Source organism: Furipterus horrens, unplaced genomic scaffold (genome assembly GCF_987537825.1).
Source record: "Furipterus horrens unplaced genomic scaffold, mFurHor1.1.pri manual_scaffold_8, whole genome shotgun sequence".
Taxonomy (NCBI): Eukaryota; Metazoa; Chordata; class Mammalia; order Chiroptera; family Furipteridae; genus Furipterus; species Furipterus horrens.
In genome coordinates this window covers 76894300-76907150 of record NW_028327178.1, presented here as the reverse complement: position 1 = coordinate 76907150, position 12851 = coordinate 76894300, and the positions used below count along the sequence as shown (strand labels likewise).

The window sequence follows — 12851 nt, the reverse complement described above, 5'->3', positions numbered from 1 at the left end:
TAATCCTAGCAGTGGAATCGCTGGTTCAAATGGCAGTTCCATTTTTAGTTTTTTGAGGTAATTCCATACAGTTTTCCACAGTGGCTGCAGTAGTCTGCATTCCCACCAACAGTACCGTAGGGTCCCCATTTCTCAACATCCTCGCCAGCACCTGTTGTTTGTTGATTTTTTGATGATGGTCATTCTGACAGGTGTAAAGTGGTATCTCATTGTGATTTTTATTTGCATCTCTCTGATGGCCAATGTTGTTGAGCATTTTTTCATGTGTTTATGGACCTTCTGTATGTCCTCTTCGGAGAAGTGTTTGTTCAGGTCCTTTGCCCATTTTTTAATTGGGTTGTTTGTTTTCTTGATGTTGAGTCGTATAAGCTCTTTATATATTTTGGAAATCAGTCCCCTGTCTGTGATGTCATTGGCAAATATGTTTTCCCATATGGTTGGTTTCCTTTTCATCTTGCTGATGTTTTCTTTTGCTGAGCAGAAACTCTTTAGTTTGATGTAGTCCCATTTGTTTATTTTTTCCTTTATTTCTCTTGCCTTAGGAGATGTATCCGTGAAGATATTGTTATGTGGGATATCTGAAATTTTCTTGCTTATGTTTTCCTCTAGGACTTTTATGGTGTCACGGCTTACATTTAAGTCTTTGATCCATCTTCATTTATTCTTGTGTGTGGTGTAAGTTGGTGGTCTAGTTTCATTTTTTTGCACGTCCCTGTCTAGTTCTCCCAGCACCATTTGTTAAAGAGGCTCTTCTCACTCCATTTTATGTTCCTTCCTCCTTTATCAAATATTAGTTGACCATAGAGGCCTGGGTTTATTTCTGGGCTCTCTGTTCTGTTCCACTGATCTATATGTCTGTTCTTATGCCAGTACCAGACTGTTTTGATCACAGTGGCTTTGTAGTATTGTTTGATGTCTGGTATCGTGATTCTTCCTGCTGTGTTCTTCTGTTTCAAGATTGCTTTTGCTATTCGGGGTCGTTTTTGGTTCCATATGAATTTTTGGAGTATTTGTTCTAGGTCTGTGAAATATGTCATTGGTATTTTAATAGGGACTGCATTGAATCTGTAAATTGCTTTGGGTAGTATGGCCATTTTGGTGATGTTGATTCTTCCCATCCAAGAGCATGGTATTTGCTTCCATTTATTTCTATCTTCCTTAATTTCTTTCTTCAATGTTACATAATTTTCAGTGTACAGGTCTTTTATCTCTTTGGTTGTTTATTCCTAGGTACTTTATTTTTCTTGTTGCTATAGTAAATGAGATTTTCTTTTTTGTCTCTGTCTCTGAGATTTTATTGTTGGTTTACAGAAATGCCTTAGATTTCTGTATATTTATTTTGTACCCTGCTATTTTGCCTAATTCACTTATTATATCGAGTAGTCTTTTAGTGGATTTTATAGGGTTTTCTAGGTATACTATCATGTCATCTGTATATAATGATAGTTTTTTTTCCTCTTTCCCAATTTGGGTGCCTTTTATTTCTTTGTCTTGTCTGATTGCTGTGGCTAGGACTTCCAACACTGTGTTGAATAGGATTGGAGAGGGTGGACAGTCTTGTCTAGTTCCTGATTTCAGGGGGAATGCTTTCAGTTTTTGTCTATTGAGTATGATATTGGCTTCAGGCTTCTCATATATAGCCTTGATTATGTTAAGGTATGCTCCCTCTATTTCCATTTTGCTGAGTGTTTTCATCATAAATGGGTGTTGTACTTTATCAAATGCTTTTTCTGCATATATTGATATGATCATGTGATTTTTGTCTTTCATTTTGTTTAGGTGATGTATTATATTTATTGATTTGTGAATATTGAACCATCCTTGCATCCCTGGGATGAATCCCACTTGATCGTGGTGTATGATCTTTTCAATGTATTGCTGGATCCTGTTTGCCAATATTTTATTGAGGATTTTAGCATCTATGTTCATCAGTGATATTGGCCTGTAATTTTCTTTATTCCTTGTGTCTTGATCTGGTTTTGTTATTAGGGTAATACTGGCTTCAGAGAAAGAGTTTGAGGTTTTTCCCTCTACTTGGATTTTTTTCAAATAGTTTGAGGAGGGTAGGAGTTAGTTCTTCCCTAAATGTTTTGTAAAATTCGCCTGTGAAGCCATCCGGTCCAGGGCTTTTGTGTGCAGGGAGATTTTGGATTACTGTTTCAATTTCCTTCTTTGTTATTGGTCTGTTGAGACTTTCTACTTCTTCTTGATTCAGTTTGGGAAGGTTATATATTTCTAGAAATTTGTCCATTTATTCTAGGTTGTCAAATTTCTTGCCATACAGTTGTTTGTAGTAATTTCTTACTATCATTTGTATTTCTGTGGTATCAGTCGTGATTTCTCCTCTTTCTTTTCTGATTTTGTTTATTTGGGTCTTCTCTCTTTCTTTCTTAATGAGCCTGGCTAGAGGCTTGTCGATTTTGTTTATTTTTTTTGAAGAACCAGCTCCGAGTTTCATTGATTTTTTGGATTGTTTGTTTAGTCTCTATGTCGTTTAATTCTGCTTTGATCTTGATGATTTCTTTTCTTCTTTTTGCCCTAGGCTTTGTTTGTTGTTGTTCTAGTTCTTGTAGCTTTATGGTTAGGTTTTTTTATTTGAGATTCTTCTATCCTTTTCTGATATGCCTGTATTGCTATGAACTTCCCTCTTAGGACTGCTTTTGCTGTGTCCCATAGGTTTTGGGCTGTTGTGTGTTCATTGTCATTAGTTTCTTGAAATTTCTTGATTTATTCTTTGATGTCATTGTTAACCCATTCATTATTTAATACCATGTTATTCATTCTCCATGAGTTTGGGTGTCTTTGATTTTTTTCTCAGGTTGATTTTTAGTTTCAAGGCATTGTGGTCTGAAAAGATGCTTGATATTATTTCAATTGTCTTGAATTTGTTTAGGCTTGTTTTGTGTCCTATTATGTGGTCTATCTTTGAAAATGTCCCATGTGCATTTGAAAAAAATGTGTATTTTGCTTCTTTGGGGTGAAAAGTTCTATATATATCAGTTAAGTCCATGTGGTTATACATCTTTGATGATGCCACAGACATAATTTAACTTTCAAATGAAAACAAATTTTAATTGAAAAGAAACTTTAAAGATGGTTAGCTGCACTACTTTATAGTCTACCACTGAGCATTGTGATTTTCCTTGAATCACAATTCTTCTTATGTTTACCCTCCTTGTCATTAAAGGGACTGTATTAAGTCCATTTTTAATTTATCCTGTTCATTTGCATAAACACAACAAGAGCAGCAAATAATCATATATGATCTTTAAGTCTGCTTTGCTGGAACTTACACAAAGGACCTTTAGGTTGACCTTCAGTCTGCCTTCCAGGGCACAGAAGCTGAGCCACACACCTGCCATCTGGTCTTGCCTGTAAAACCCATGCTTTTCCAAGTCTTTCAGGTCTTCTATTGTGCCTTAAGGTCCCTTCTAGTCATCTTTCAGGAAAACAACCTTCATTCCTTCCCTGGAAAGAACCACACAACGAACCAAGGTATCAGGCCTTTTTTCTCATGGGCTTTATTACCTTTGAAAGTCAGTCACAGTTCCTCAGCGATTTTTGGTAACAACCAGAGCCCAGGCATGCCTCCTTTAGGCATGACATTCCAGTCAAAGTCTTGGTTAACAGAACCTCTATTAACAACTGGTGTCTTATTAGTTTTATGCAAAGAACCTTATGTCATTACTTACTTCTTCAGAATGCCAAATTCTGGAGGGATTAGGTAGGGAGAAAAATATATAGTGTGAAGGAAAATCCTTGTCCTTCTACTATTCACTAAAATTGTATTTTCATACTTCACACTTTCTTTTGTTCACTTTTCTACATATGAGGTTTTATTTGGGGAGGGGGATTTGGTTGCTCATTTATTCGCTGTTATTTTTTTTCCCACTAAAATTTTTTGTTTGTTTTTCTGTTACAGTTGTTCCACTTTCCCCCCATTGCTACCCCCCACCCTGCCCATCCCTTCTCCCACAGTTAATCCCCACCCTGTTGTTTATGTCCATGGGTCATTCATACATGTTCTTTGACTAAACCCTTCCCCTTCTTACTCTGTTTCTCTCCCTCCCCGCTCCCCCCTTGTCTTTACATTTAAGGTTATTATTGATAGGTACTTATCCATTGTCATTTTCCCCCTTTGTACCTGTGTTCTTCTCTGTCTCTCTCTCTTCATCTTCTTAAAGCATACCCTTTAGCATCTCTTGCAGTGCTGGTTTGGTGGAGATATATTCTTTTAGCCTTCTTTTGTTTGGAAAACTTCTTATTTCACCTTCCATTTTGAATGAGAACCTTGATGGGTAGAGTAGTCTCGGTTGTAGGCCTTTGTTTTTCATTGCTTGGAATATTTTTTGCCATTCCCTTCTGACTTGTAGTGTTTCTGTTGATAAATCTGATGTTAGCCTTATTGGAACTCCCTTGTATGTTATTAGCTGTTTCTTTCTTGCTGCTTTTATGATTCTCTCTTTGTCTTTCAGTGTTGCCATTTTAATTATTATGTGTCTTGGAGTGGGCCTGTTTGGGTTCATCTTCATTGGGGCCCTCTGTGCTTCCTGGACTTGCATGACTTTTTCTCTCAGCAAGTTAGGAAAGTTTTCTGTCATTACTTTTTCAAACAGGTTTTCTAACATTTGGTCCTCTTCTTCTTCTGGTATTCCTATGATATACATATTACTACGTTTCATGTTGTCCTGCAGCTGTCTTACAACCTCTTCATTCTTTTTCAGTCTTTTTTCATTTTGTTGCACTGTCTGGGAATTTTTTTTTACCTTGTCCTTCAGGTCGCTGATCCAACCTTCTGCTTCTTATAGCCTGCTTTAATTCCTTGTACTGTGTTCTTCAATTCAGAGATTGTATTCTTCATTTGCTCCTGGCTCTTATTGATAGCTTCTATGTCCTTTTTCATGCTGGTGTAATTCTCAGTAAGTTTTTTGCAGTTTCCCTGGAGTACTTTGTAGTTTTCTTTGAGCTCGCCAAGCTCATTGAGCTTCTCTATAATCCATATTTTGAATTCCATGTCTGATAGTTTACTTTCCTCTATTTCATTTAGCACTCTTTCTGGGGATTCCTCCTTTTCTTTCGATGGGGGATTGTTCCTCTGTCTCTCCATTTTTATGACTCTTCTTATTTGTTTCTGCTTTTTAGATTCATCTGTACTTCCTGGATCTGCCCCTGGTGGCATCAGATCCTGTACCAGTCTGGGCCTAGGCAACCTGTTGGAGACTTCCAGGGATCTACTGCCTTTGTCTCCTTTAGTTGTTAATCTATTCAATTTGTAAACAGCTGTCAGGCTTAAGATCCGAGGGTGGGGCAGGTTAATTCCTGTCGGCCGGGCTTTTGCTTCCCCTCAGGCTGATGCCACTTGGAGGGGAATGGTCTGCTCACAGTATGGGGAATGAATCTCAGTTCTCTCCTCAAAGCCACCACCCCAAACTCTCCACAAGTTTCTCTAGTCTTCTCTGCCCTCCCTCTGCTTGAGCCCAGGGTAAGTGGGTGCCAAAATGTTTTTGTACATGATCCATGTAAGATCTCTTTGTCTCCAGCTATTTCTTTCAGGTCAGCAAAATAACATGTGGCTCTTCACTTTTCATAGCTGGATGCTATTTTACTTTCTGCTCTGTTGCTGTAGGCTGGGATGCCCAGCTGGGGGTTTAGACCCTGCCCTTCTCAGCGGGAACCCCAGGCTGCTGAGTTGTTTCTCAGTCCCTTCAGCTGCCACCCATGGGAGCCCAGCCAGCCCTTTTGCATCTGCACACTTCCCACCAGTCACCTTATGATGAAGTGGTCTTTCTTTTTCTCTGTGGTTATAAGACTTCTCTCCAGCTAGTGTTCAGTTGGTTATTCCAGGTGATTTCTCCACAATTAAGTTGTAATTCCAGATTAGTCCTGGCAGGAGTTTGGTGTAGCTTCCACTTACTCCTCTACCATCTTGGATCTCTTAAAAAGCTTTTTAAGCATAGCATTTTAATGTATCTTAAAACATTAATTTTATATAACTTTCTTTACTGTGCCTTAACATCATTATTTGTTAAAATTAAATGAAAATTCAAGTTTGAATATTTCTTTAAAGCATTAAAAAATAGGTCAGGTTTTAGAATGTAATGTTTGGCTTGTTTTAATTATACCACCTTGCAGGCTGTTGTGTGCAGGACAGAGCTATTTCTCTTTTAAATCTAGCAGTGGCCTCTGAGTGAAACATTAATACAATTTTTTTTAAGTATATTTTATTGATTATATTGTTACAATAGTTCCAATTTTTTTTTTCCCCTTTGCTCCCCTCCGCCCAGCACCCCCCTTCCCCAACAATCCCCTCTCCAAGTCCATGCCCATGGGTCGTACATACAAGCTCTCCCGCCTCACCCTTTCATATATTCTTCTTCTTCTTTTTTTAAAATTAATTAATTAATTAGTTAAATATTTTAACAATAAAAAATAACAATTCCTCCCTCTCAGACTTAAGACCCTTTACAATCTTATAAAGGACAATGGATGAAGGTCTCGAGCTCCTCTAGCTGCTTCAAGCTGGACATGGTCGTCGTCCTACCTACCCGTGGGTCAAGAAATCCCTAATAAGAGTGGGGATGTGGAGGGGAGGGTGGCCTTCCCACAAGGGGAAGGATCGTGCAGACTCCAGGTTGGTTGGCTGTCTCTGGACGACGGCATGCTTGGTTTGACAGGCTGGCATCCTTGTTGTATTCTGGGGGCAACAGGGTTAAAGGACATCATTTAATCCGTAACCACTAGATGACAAAAGACAGGTATTAATTTTTCAATGTCCCACATTAGGGAAAAGAAGGGCTTCTTTGGAGGAAGGTGTGCCAGTTACATCTCACCTGTCCAAAACCCTTTTGCCCATTATACTTATTTTGGACTGAGGGAAATATTTTAGGTTTCCCCCATCTCAGGCCTCTGGGCTTTTTCTGTCCAAGCCATTAGGATAGAAAAGAGAAACCAGTTTTAAAGTGAAGCCCACAGACCACCCCGTTCTTCACCAACCCAGCCACTTAGTTCAGCCAAACCATTGAGTCTCAGGAGGCAGCAATGCAGACAGGATTAAGTGAGGCCTATGCATACAGATAATCACTCAGGTAATGAGATTGTAGGCTTATGCCCTTTGAAAACAGAAAACACATGTTAATTTATGTAACATAACCCACATACAAGTCTCTAAATCTGTAGGACTGTCTTATCGGAAGGAAAATCCTTGTCCTTCTAATATTCACTGAACTTGCATTTCTATTCTTTATATTTTTATTCCCCCCCCACTAAAAAATTTTCTGTTTGTTTGTTTTTCCACTACAGTTGTCTCACATTTTTCCCCCTCTTGCTTCCCTGCACCCTGCCCCCCCCCACAGTCAGTCCCCACCCAGTTGTCCATGTCCATGGGTCATTCATACATGTTCTTTGACTAGACCCTTCCCCTTCTTACCCCTTCTCTCCCTCCCATCTCCCCCTTTGTTACTGTTAGTTTATTCCTTGTTTACATACCTCTGGTTCAATTTTGCTCATTTGTTTGTGTTGTTCATTAGTTTCCTGTAACAGGTGACAGCATAAGGTAATTTTCTTTTGTTGCCTGGCTTATTTCGCTAAGCATAATTCTCTCTAGTTCCAATCATGTTGTTGCAAATGGTAGAAGTTCCTTCTTTCTTTCAGTACTTATTCATTGTCATTTTCCCCCTTTGTACTCGTGTTCCTCTCTGTCTCTCTGTTTCTTCATCTTCTTAAAGCAGACCCTTTAGCATCTCTTGCAATGCTGGTTTGGTGGAGATGTATTCTTTTAGCCTTCTTTTGTCTTGGAAACTCCTTATTTCACCTTCCATTTTGAATGAAAGCCTTGCTGGGTAGAGTATTCTTGGTTGTAGGCCTTTGTTTTTCATTGCTTGGAATATTTTTTGCCATTCCCTTCTGGCTTGTAGTGTTTCTGCTGAGAAATCTGAGGATAGCCTTATTGGAGCTCCCTTGTATGTTATTAGTTGTTTCTCTCTTGCTGCTTTTAGGATTCTCTCTTTGTCTTTGAATGTTGGCATTTTAATTATGATGTGTCTTGAAGTGGGCCTGTTGGGGTTCATCTTCATTGGGACCCTCTGTGCTTCCTGGACTTGGTGACTCTTTCTCTCGTCATGTTAGGAAAGTTTTCTGTCATTAGTTTTTCAAAGAGGTTTTCTATCCCTTGCTCTTCTTCTTCTCCTTCTGGAATTCCTATGATACGGATATTATTACGTTTCATGTTGTCCTGCAGCTGTCTTAGAGCCTCTTCAGTCTTGTTCAGTCTTTTTTCATTTTGTTGCACTGTCTGTTTTTGTCTACATTGTCCTCCAGCTCGCTGATCCGATCTTCTGCTTCCTCTAGCCTGCTTTTAATTCCTTCTACTGTGTTCTTCAATTCAGAGATCGTATTTTTCATTTCCTCCTGGCTCTTATTGATAGCTTCTATGTCCTTTTTCATGCTCACGTAATTTTCTGTGAGTTCCTTGTAGTTTTTCTGGAGTTCTTTGAAGTTTCCGCTGAGCTCATTCAGCTTCTCCATAATCCATGTTTTGAATTCCATATCTGATAGTTCGCTCCCCTCTATTTCATTTAGCACTCTTTCTGGGAATTCTACCTTTCCTTTTGATGGGAGGTTGTTTCTCTGTCTCCCCATTTTTTTGACTCCTATTGTTTGTTGGTGCTTCTTGGAATGATCTGCACTTCCTGGATCTGCCTCTGGTGGCGTCAGATCATGTACCAGTCTGGCCCTAGGCAGCCTGTTGGAGACTTCCAGGGATCTACTGCTGTTGTCTGTCTTCTTTGATTGTTAATCTATTCAATCTGTGATTAGCTGTCAGGCTTAAGGACTGTGGGTGTGGCAGCTTAATTCCTGTAGGCAGGGCTTTTGCTTCCCCTCAGGCTGACGCCACTTGGAGGGGAATGGTCTACCCGCAGTACTGGGGATGAGTCAGCACTGGGACCCAGTCAGCTGCTCCTCCAGTTCTCCCCTCAAAGCCACCGTGCCAAATTCTCCCCAAGTGTCTCCAGTCCTCTCTGCCTTCCCTCTGCTTGAGCCCAGGGTAAGTGGTGGCCAAAATATTATCGTATGTGATCCACTTAAGAGCTCTTTTTCTCCTGCTGTTTCTCTCCGGCTAGCAAGAAAGCCTGTGGCTTTTCGCTTTTCACAGCTGATACTATTTTACTTTCCACTCTGTCGCTGTAGGCTGGGAAGCCCAGCTGGGGGTTTAGACCCTGCCCTTCTCAGGGGGAATCCCCGGCTGCTGAGCTGTTTCTCAGCCCCTTCAGCTGCCACCCGTGGGAGCCCAGCCAGCCCTTCCACGTCTCCGCACTCCCTACCGGTCACGTTGTGATGTAGCGGCCTTTTCTGTCTCTCCGTGGTTATAAGACTTCTCTCCAGCTGGTGTTCGGTTCGTTATTCCAGATGATTTCTCCAAAATTACATTGTAAATCCAGACTAGTTCTAGGAGGGAGTTAGTGTAGCTTCCACTTACTCCTCCGCCATCTTGTTTCTCTCTAATACAATTTTTTATGAAGTGAATAATTTCACACATTCAAAATTCTTAATTCATTTCATTCTGAGGAACAGCTTTTTAGTTACAAGTAGCAAAGAGCTGAAGCTACATGTTTTTGTTCTGAGTAAATATTCTTTTCAAGAACGTCTTTTAAGTAACTCTCAAAATAGAAATAAGCTCTTTTATATCAAAATTTATTTTGTTTTAGTATTTGCCCTTCTTTTTTCTTATTTCCTTGTGAAACTAGTACTACATAATTTTATTTTAAAATTGATATTTTAATCATGATAATAAGCATTGAATATTTTGTTGACCAATATAACATGCCTACATTTAGTAAATGCTTATTATATATGTGATACTACATTTGTATTTAAGAATATACAATATGTAGAGAATAAGCCATATCCTTGATAGTTACACATGTATTTCTACTTGTCTAATGTATCAGAGTATGACTCATATTGGCTTTTGTATAAAAATAGTCTTTATTAAATTAATTAAAGAATATTACTATTAATGTATATTGCTTCTTTATTACAGAAGAAAATACTCAGGAAACATCACAGGTGAAGAAAAATTTGAATGAAAAAGTTTCTCTCTATAGAGGTGACATCACATTGCTAGAGGTAGATGCTATAGTCAATGCGGGTGAGTAGTTTTATTTTTATTTTTGTAATGTATTTGTTATACAAGTATTTATTATTTTAAAATATTTTCATGGACAGGAATATAAGTATTTTAGAAAATGAAATAGTTCCTGCTATAGAAATGACTTAATGTATTTCCCTTCTTGATTAAAAACATTGAGGATTTATTTTTGCGTATGCGCCACAGTTAATGTGCTAATTCTACATAGTATCCATGCCTAGTTGAGACCAGTTGGATGAATGGAAAAGTGACAGATCGTTGCAGAAAGTTCTTTGGAAAGAAATTTAACAGCTATATTACTGCTGGTTTTATACTTAATAATTGGCCAACATAAAAACAAGTTTATCAAGCTTTTTTGTTTAGACTAGGTTATAGAGAGATGATTGAATTATACCAGATAAAAGTAAAATATAAGGAAATTTTGTCTATGGTTTCCAAACCTCCATTCTTTGGTTTCAACTTTTCATGTTAGTTATAAAATGCTTTAATTACTTTAATAATTATCTAAATAATTTTCATGTTTGAACTTGGAATAACATTTATGGTGCTCTGGATCTCCTATATATATTATACTATGTATATATATATTAAAAATATGTAATAGTTGTGATGCTATATTGAAATCTATAAGCACCTGAAAGGTCAAACAAACTAGGGCTTTGTTTTTCCCCCCAGACCAAAGTAGGTAGGCAAGAAAGAATTGAGTGTGGGGCAGTGGGATGACTGGGTGGCATGATCAGACAGTTGATAAGGGAATGTTTTTCCCTCAGGTCAACTGATTCTTGAGCGGGGTCATTAAGGAGGGGTTGTTGACCTTCCGTTCTCAATGATGGCCCAAAGTTCAGTGGCTTCGAAGAGGGAGAGAAACCTGATTAAAATTTGATCAAGTGTAGACATTGACCAATCAGAACAGTTGATGGGGGCAAATAGTTCAGCTAATCATTTATAAGTCAAAGAATGGAAATTTGTAGGGTCTGTGCCTTGGCTTTGTCATAGGTTACAAGGGGTTATCCATGAGTTTTATCTAAGTCCTATGGAGAAGAGTGGTGGGGGTTAATTTCTTGAATATTCCTGTTTTCCAGGTGTACAGGATTCAGGTAAAGTTCAAGTTTGTCTTAAATTTCTCTCTGGTGATATGAAACATGCACAGGATAGTAGGAACATCCTTGGTAGGTAAACAGAAGGGTCTCAAGAAGAACTGAAACATTGTTCATGATATAGCATTATAGCATAGTTCCGGCTACTTAGCAGGAAATTTGGAAAGCTAGTCACCTTGTTCTTCCCTCAGAATTGTCTCTCAGTTGCTTTGTACTATATCTGCTTGACCATAATCAGAACTCAGTTTTTTTCTTTCTCTTTTGATACTGTGACAGAACCCTTGGGCTGCTGCGATTGAAACAACCCATGGGCTGTTTATTTAGGGGCCCGATTGCCCGCCTCCAGAATTATAACTCTGAATACCAGAGTTTGGTGAAAAGAAAAAGGATTGTTTATTTACACATAGTCCTGCCTCCCCCTCCCAGACCTGGCCAGTCTTAGGAAAGTCAGAAACACTGTTTCCCTACTTCCTAGGCACCGTTCAGCTTTACCAGTAGCTGCCAATCACTCAGTTCTGATTGGGGAGTCCTTTCTGTGCTGTGGTGCCCTCCAGCTCTCAATGCAGAACCGCCTTGATTCTCAACCTCCTTACAAACTGCCTTCTTCCTGTAAACCTTGTGGATCTCCTCTCCTTCTCAAAACCGCCTGGTGAGAGCTTCTTCTTTAAGCAGCCTGGAGACCCCTTCTCCAAGCCACATGGACAGAGCCCACAAGAGCCAGAGAGTGAGGGCGTGAGGGCCAGAGAGAGCCTGAGAGAGAGAGCCTCCTAGAGCCAGAGCCAGCCCCAAAATGTCCGCAGCTCCTCTCTTCCTCCCTGCCTCCCCCCTCTCCCTGCGTCCTCTCACGCAGTGGGTGTTGCAAACCGTCCTGACCATTCACAGAATCCTACGTTGGCTCTGTCTGCTTCTTCCATACCAGCCCACAGTCCAAGATCCCTCCCAGACCTGAGTGTTGGAAGTAAAGCGGATCTTTGCAACAATGTTTCCAGCCACTAGCTCCAGGCATGCAAGGGCATCATGAAAGCTGCTTCCTTTTTCCCTATCTCCCAGCCACAAACTCTGGGGTTTGTTTTTGGACTACCCTGTTTCTGTAACAATACCTCTGTTCTTCCTTTCTCCTCTACTATCTCTCTAAAATGTAAAACTATTTGAGAGGATCTTCCTGGTCAATTAATGTCCATCCGATATGAATCACTCCTTTTGGACAGGATTCCATCTTCAGGATTACTTCACAGGCTACAAGTCTCTGTCATGTCTAGTCTCTACAGACACTTCATTTGTTGCCTGGGTATCAAGATACTTTCCTCTGATGTGTGGGGCCTCTGATGTGTGGGGCCTCTGGAAGAGACAGGCTCTTGGAAAGTTCATGAACTCATCCTCTCAATTACAGAGATTTAATCAGATACCACTGTAGTTATTAAGTTGTCAGTGATTTATTATGCCATATATGTGAGTTTTAATATAAAAATTTATTTTTATGTTAAAAAATTATTGGCGTAACATTGGTTTAATAAAATTACATAGGTTTCAAGTGTACGTTTCTGTGATACGTCATATATATATTGCATTGTGTGTTTACCACCCTAAGTTAAAATTTTCCATTACAG

The 12851-nt window shown here is 39.3% G+C and overlaps 1 protein-coding gene across 1 annotated transcript in view; it reads left to right on the top strand.

Annotated features, from left to right (window-relative positions):
• MACROD2 (mono-ADP ribosylhydrolase 2) overlaps nt 1-12851 on the top strand; it is a 142717-nt gene that overhangs the window by 95173 nt on the left and 34693 nt on the right. Inside the window, exon 3 of the mRNA XM_090285200.1 lies at nt 10040-10147. Coding sequence (XP_090141326.1) covers nt 10040-10147 — 108 coding nt within the window. The remainder of the gene's footprint in view (nt 1-10039; nt 10148-12851) is intronic.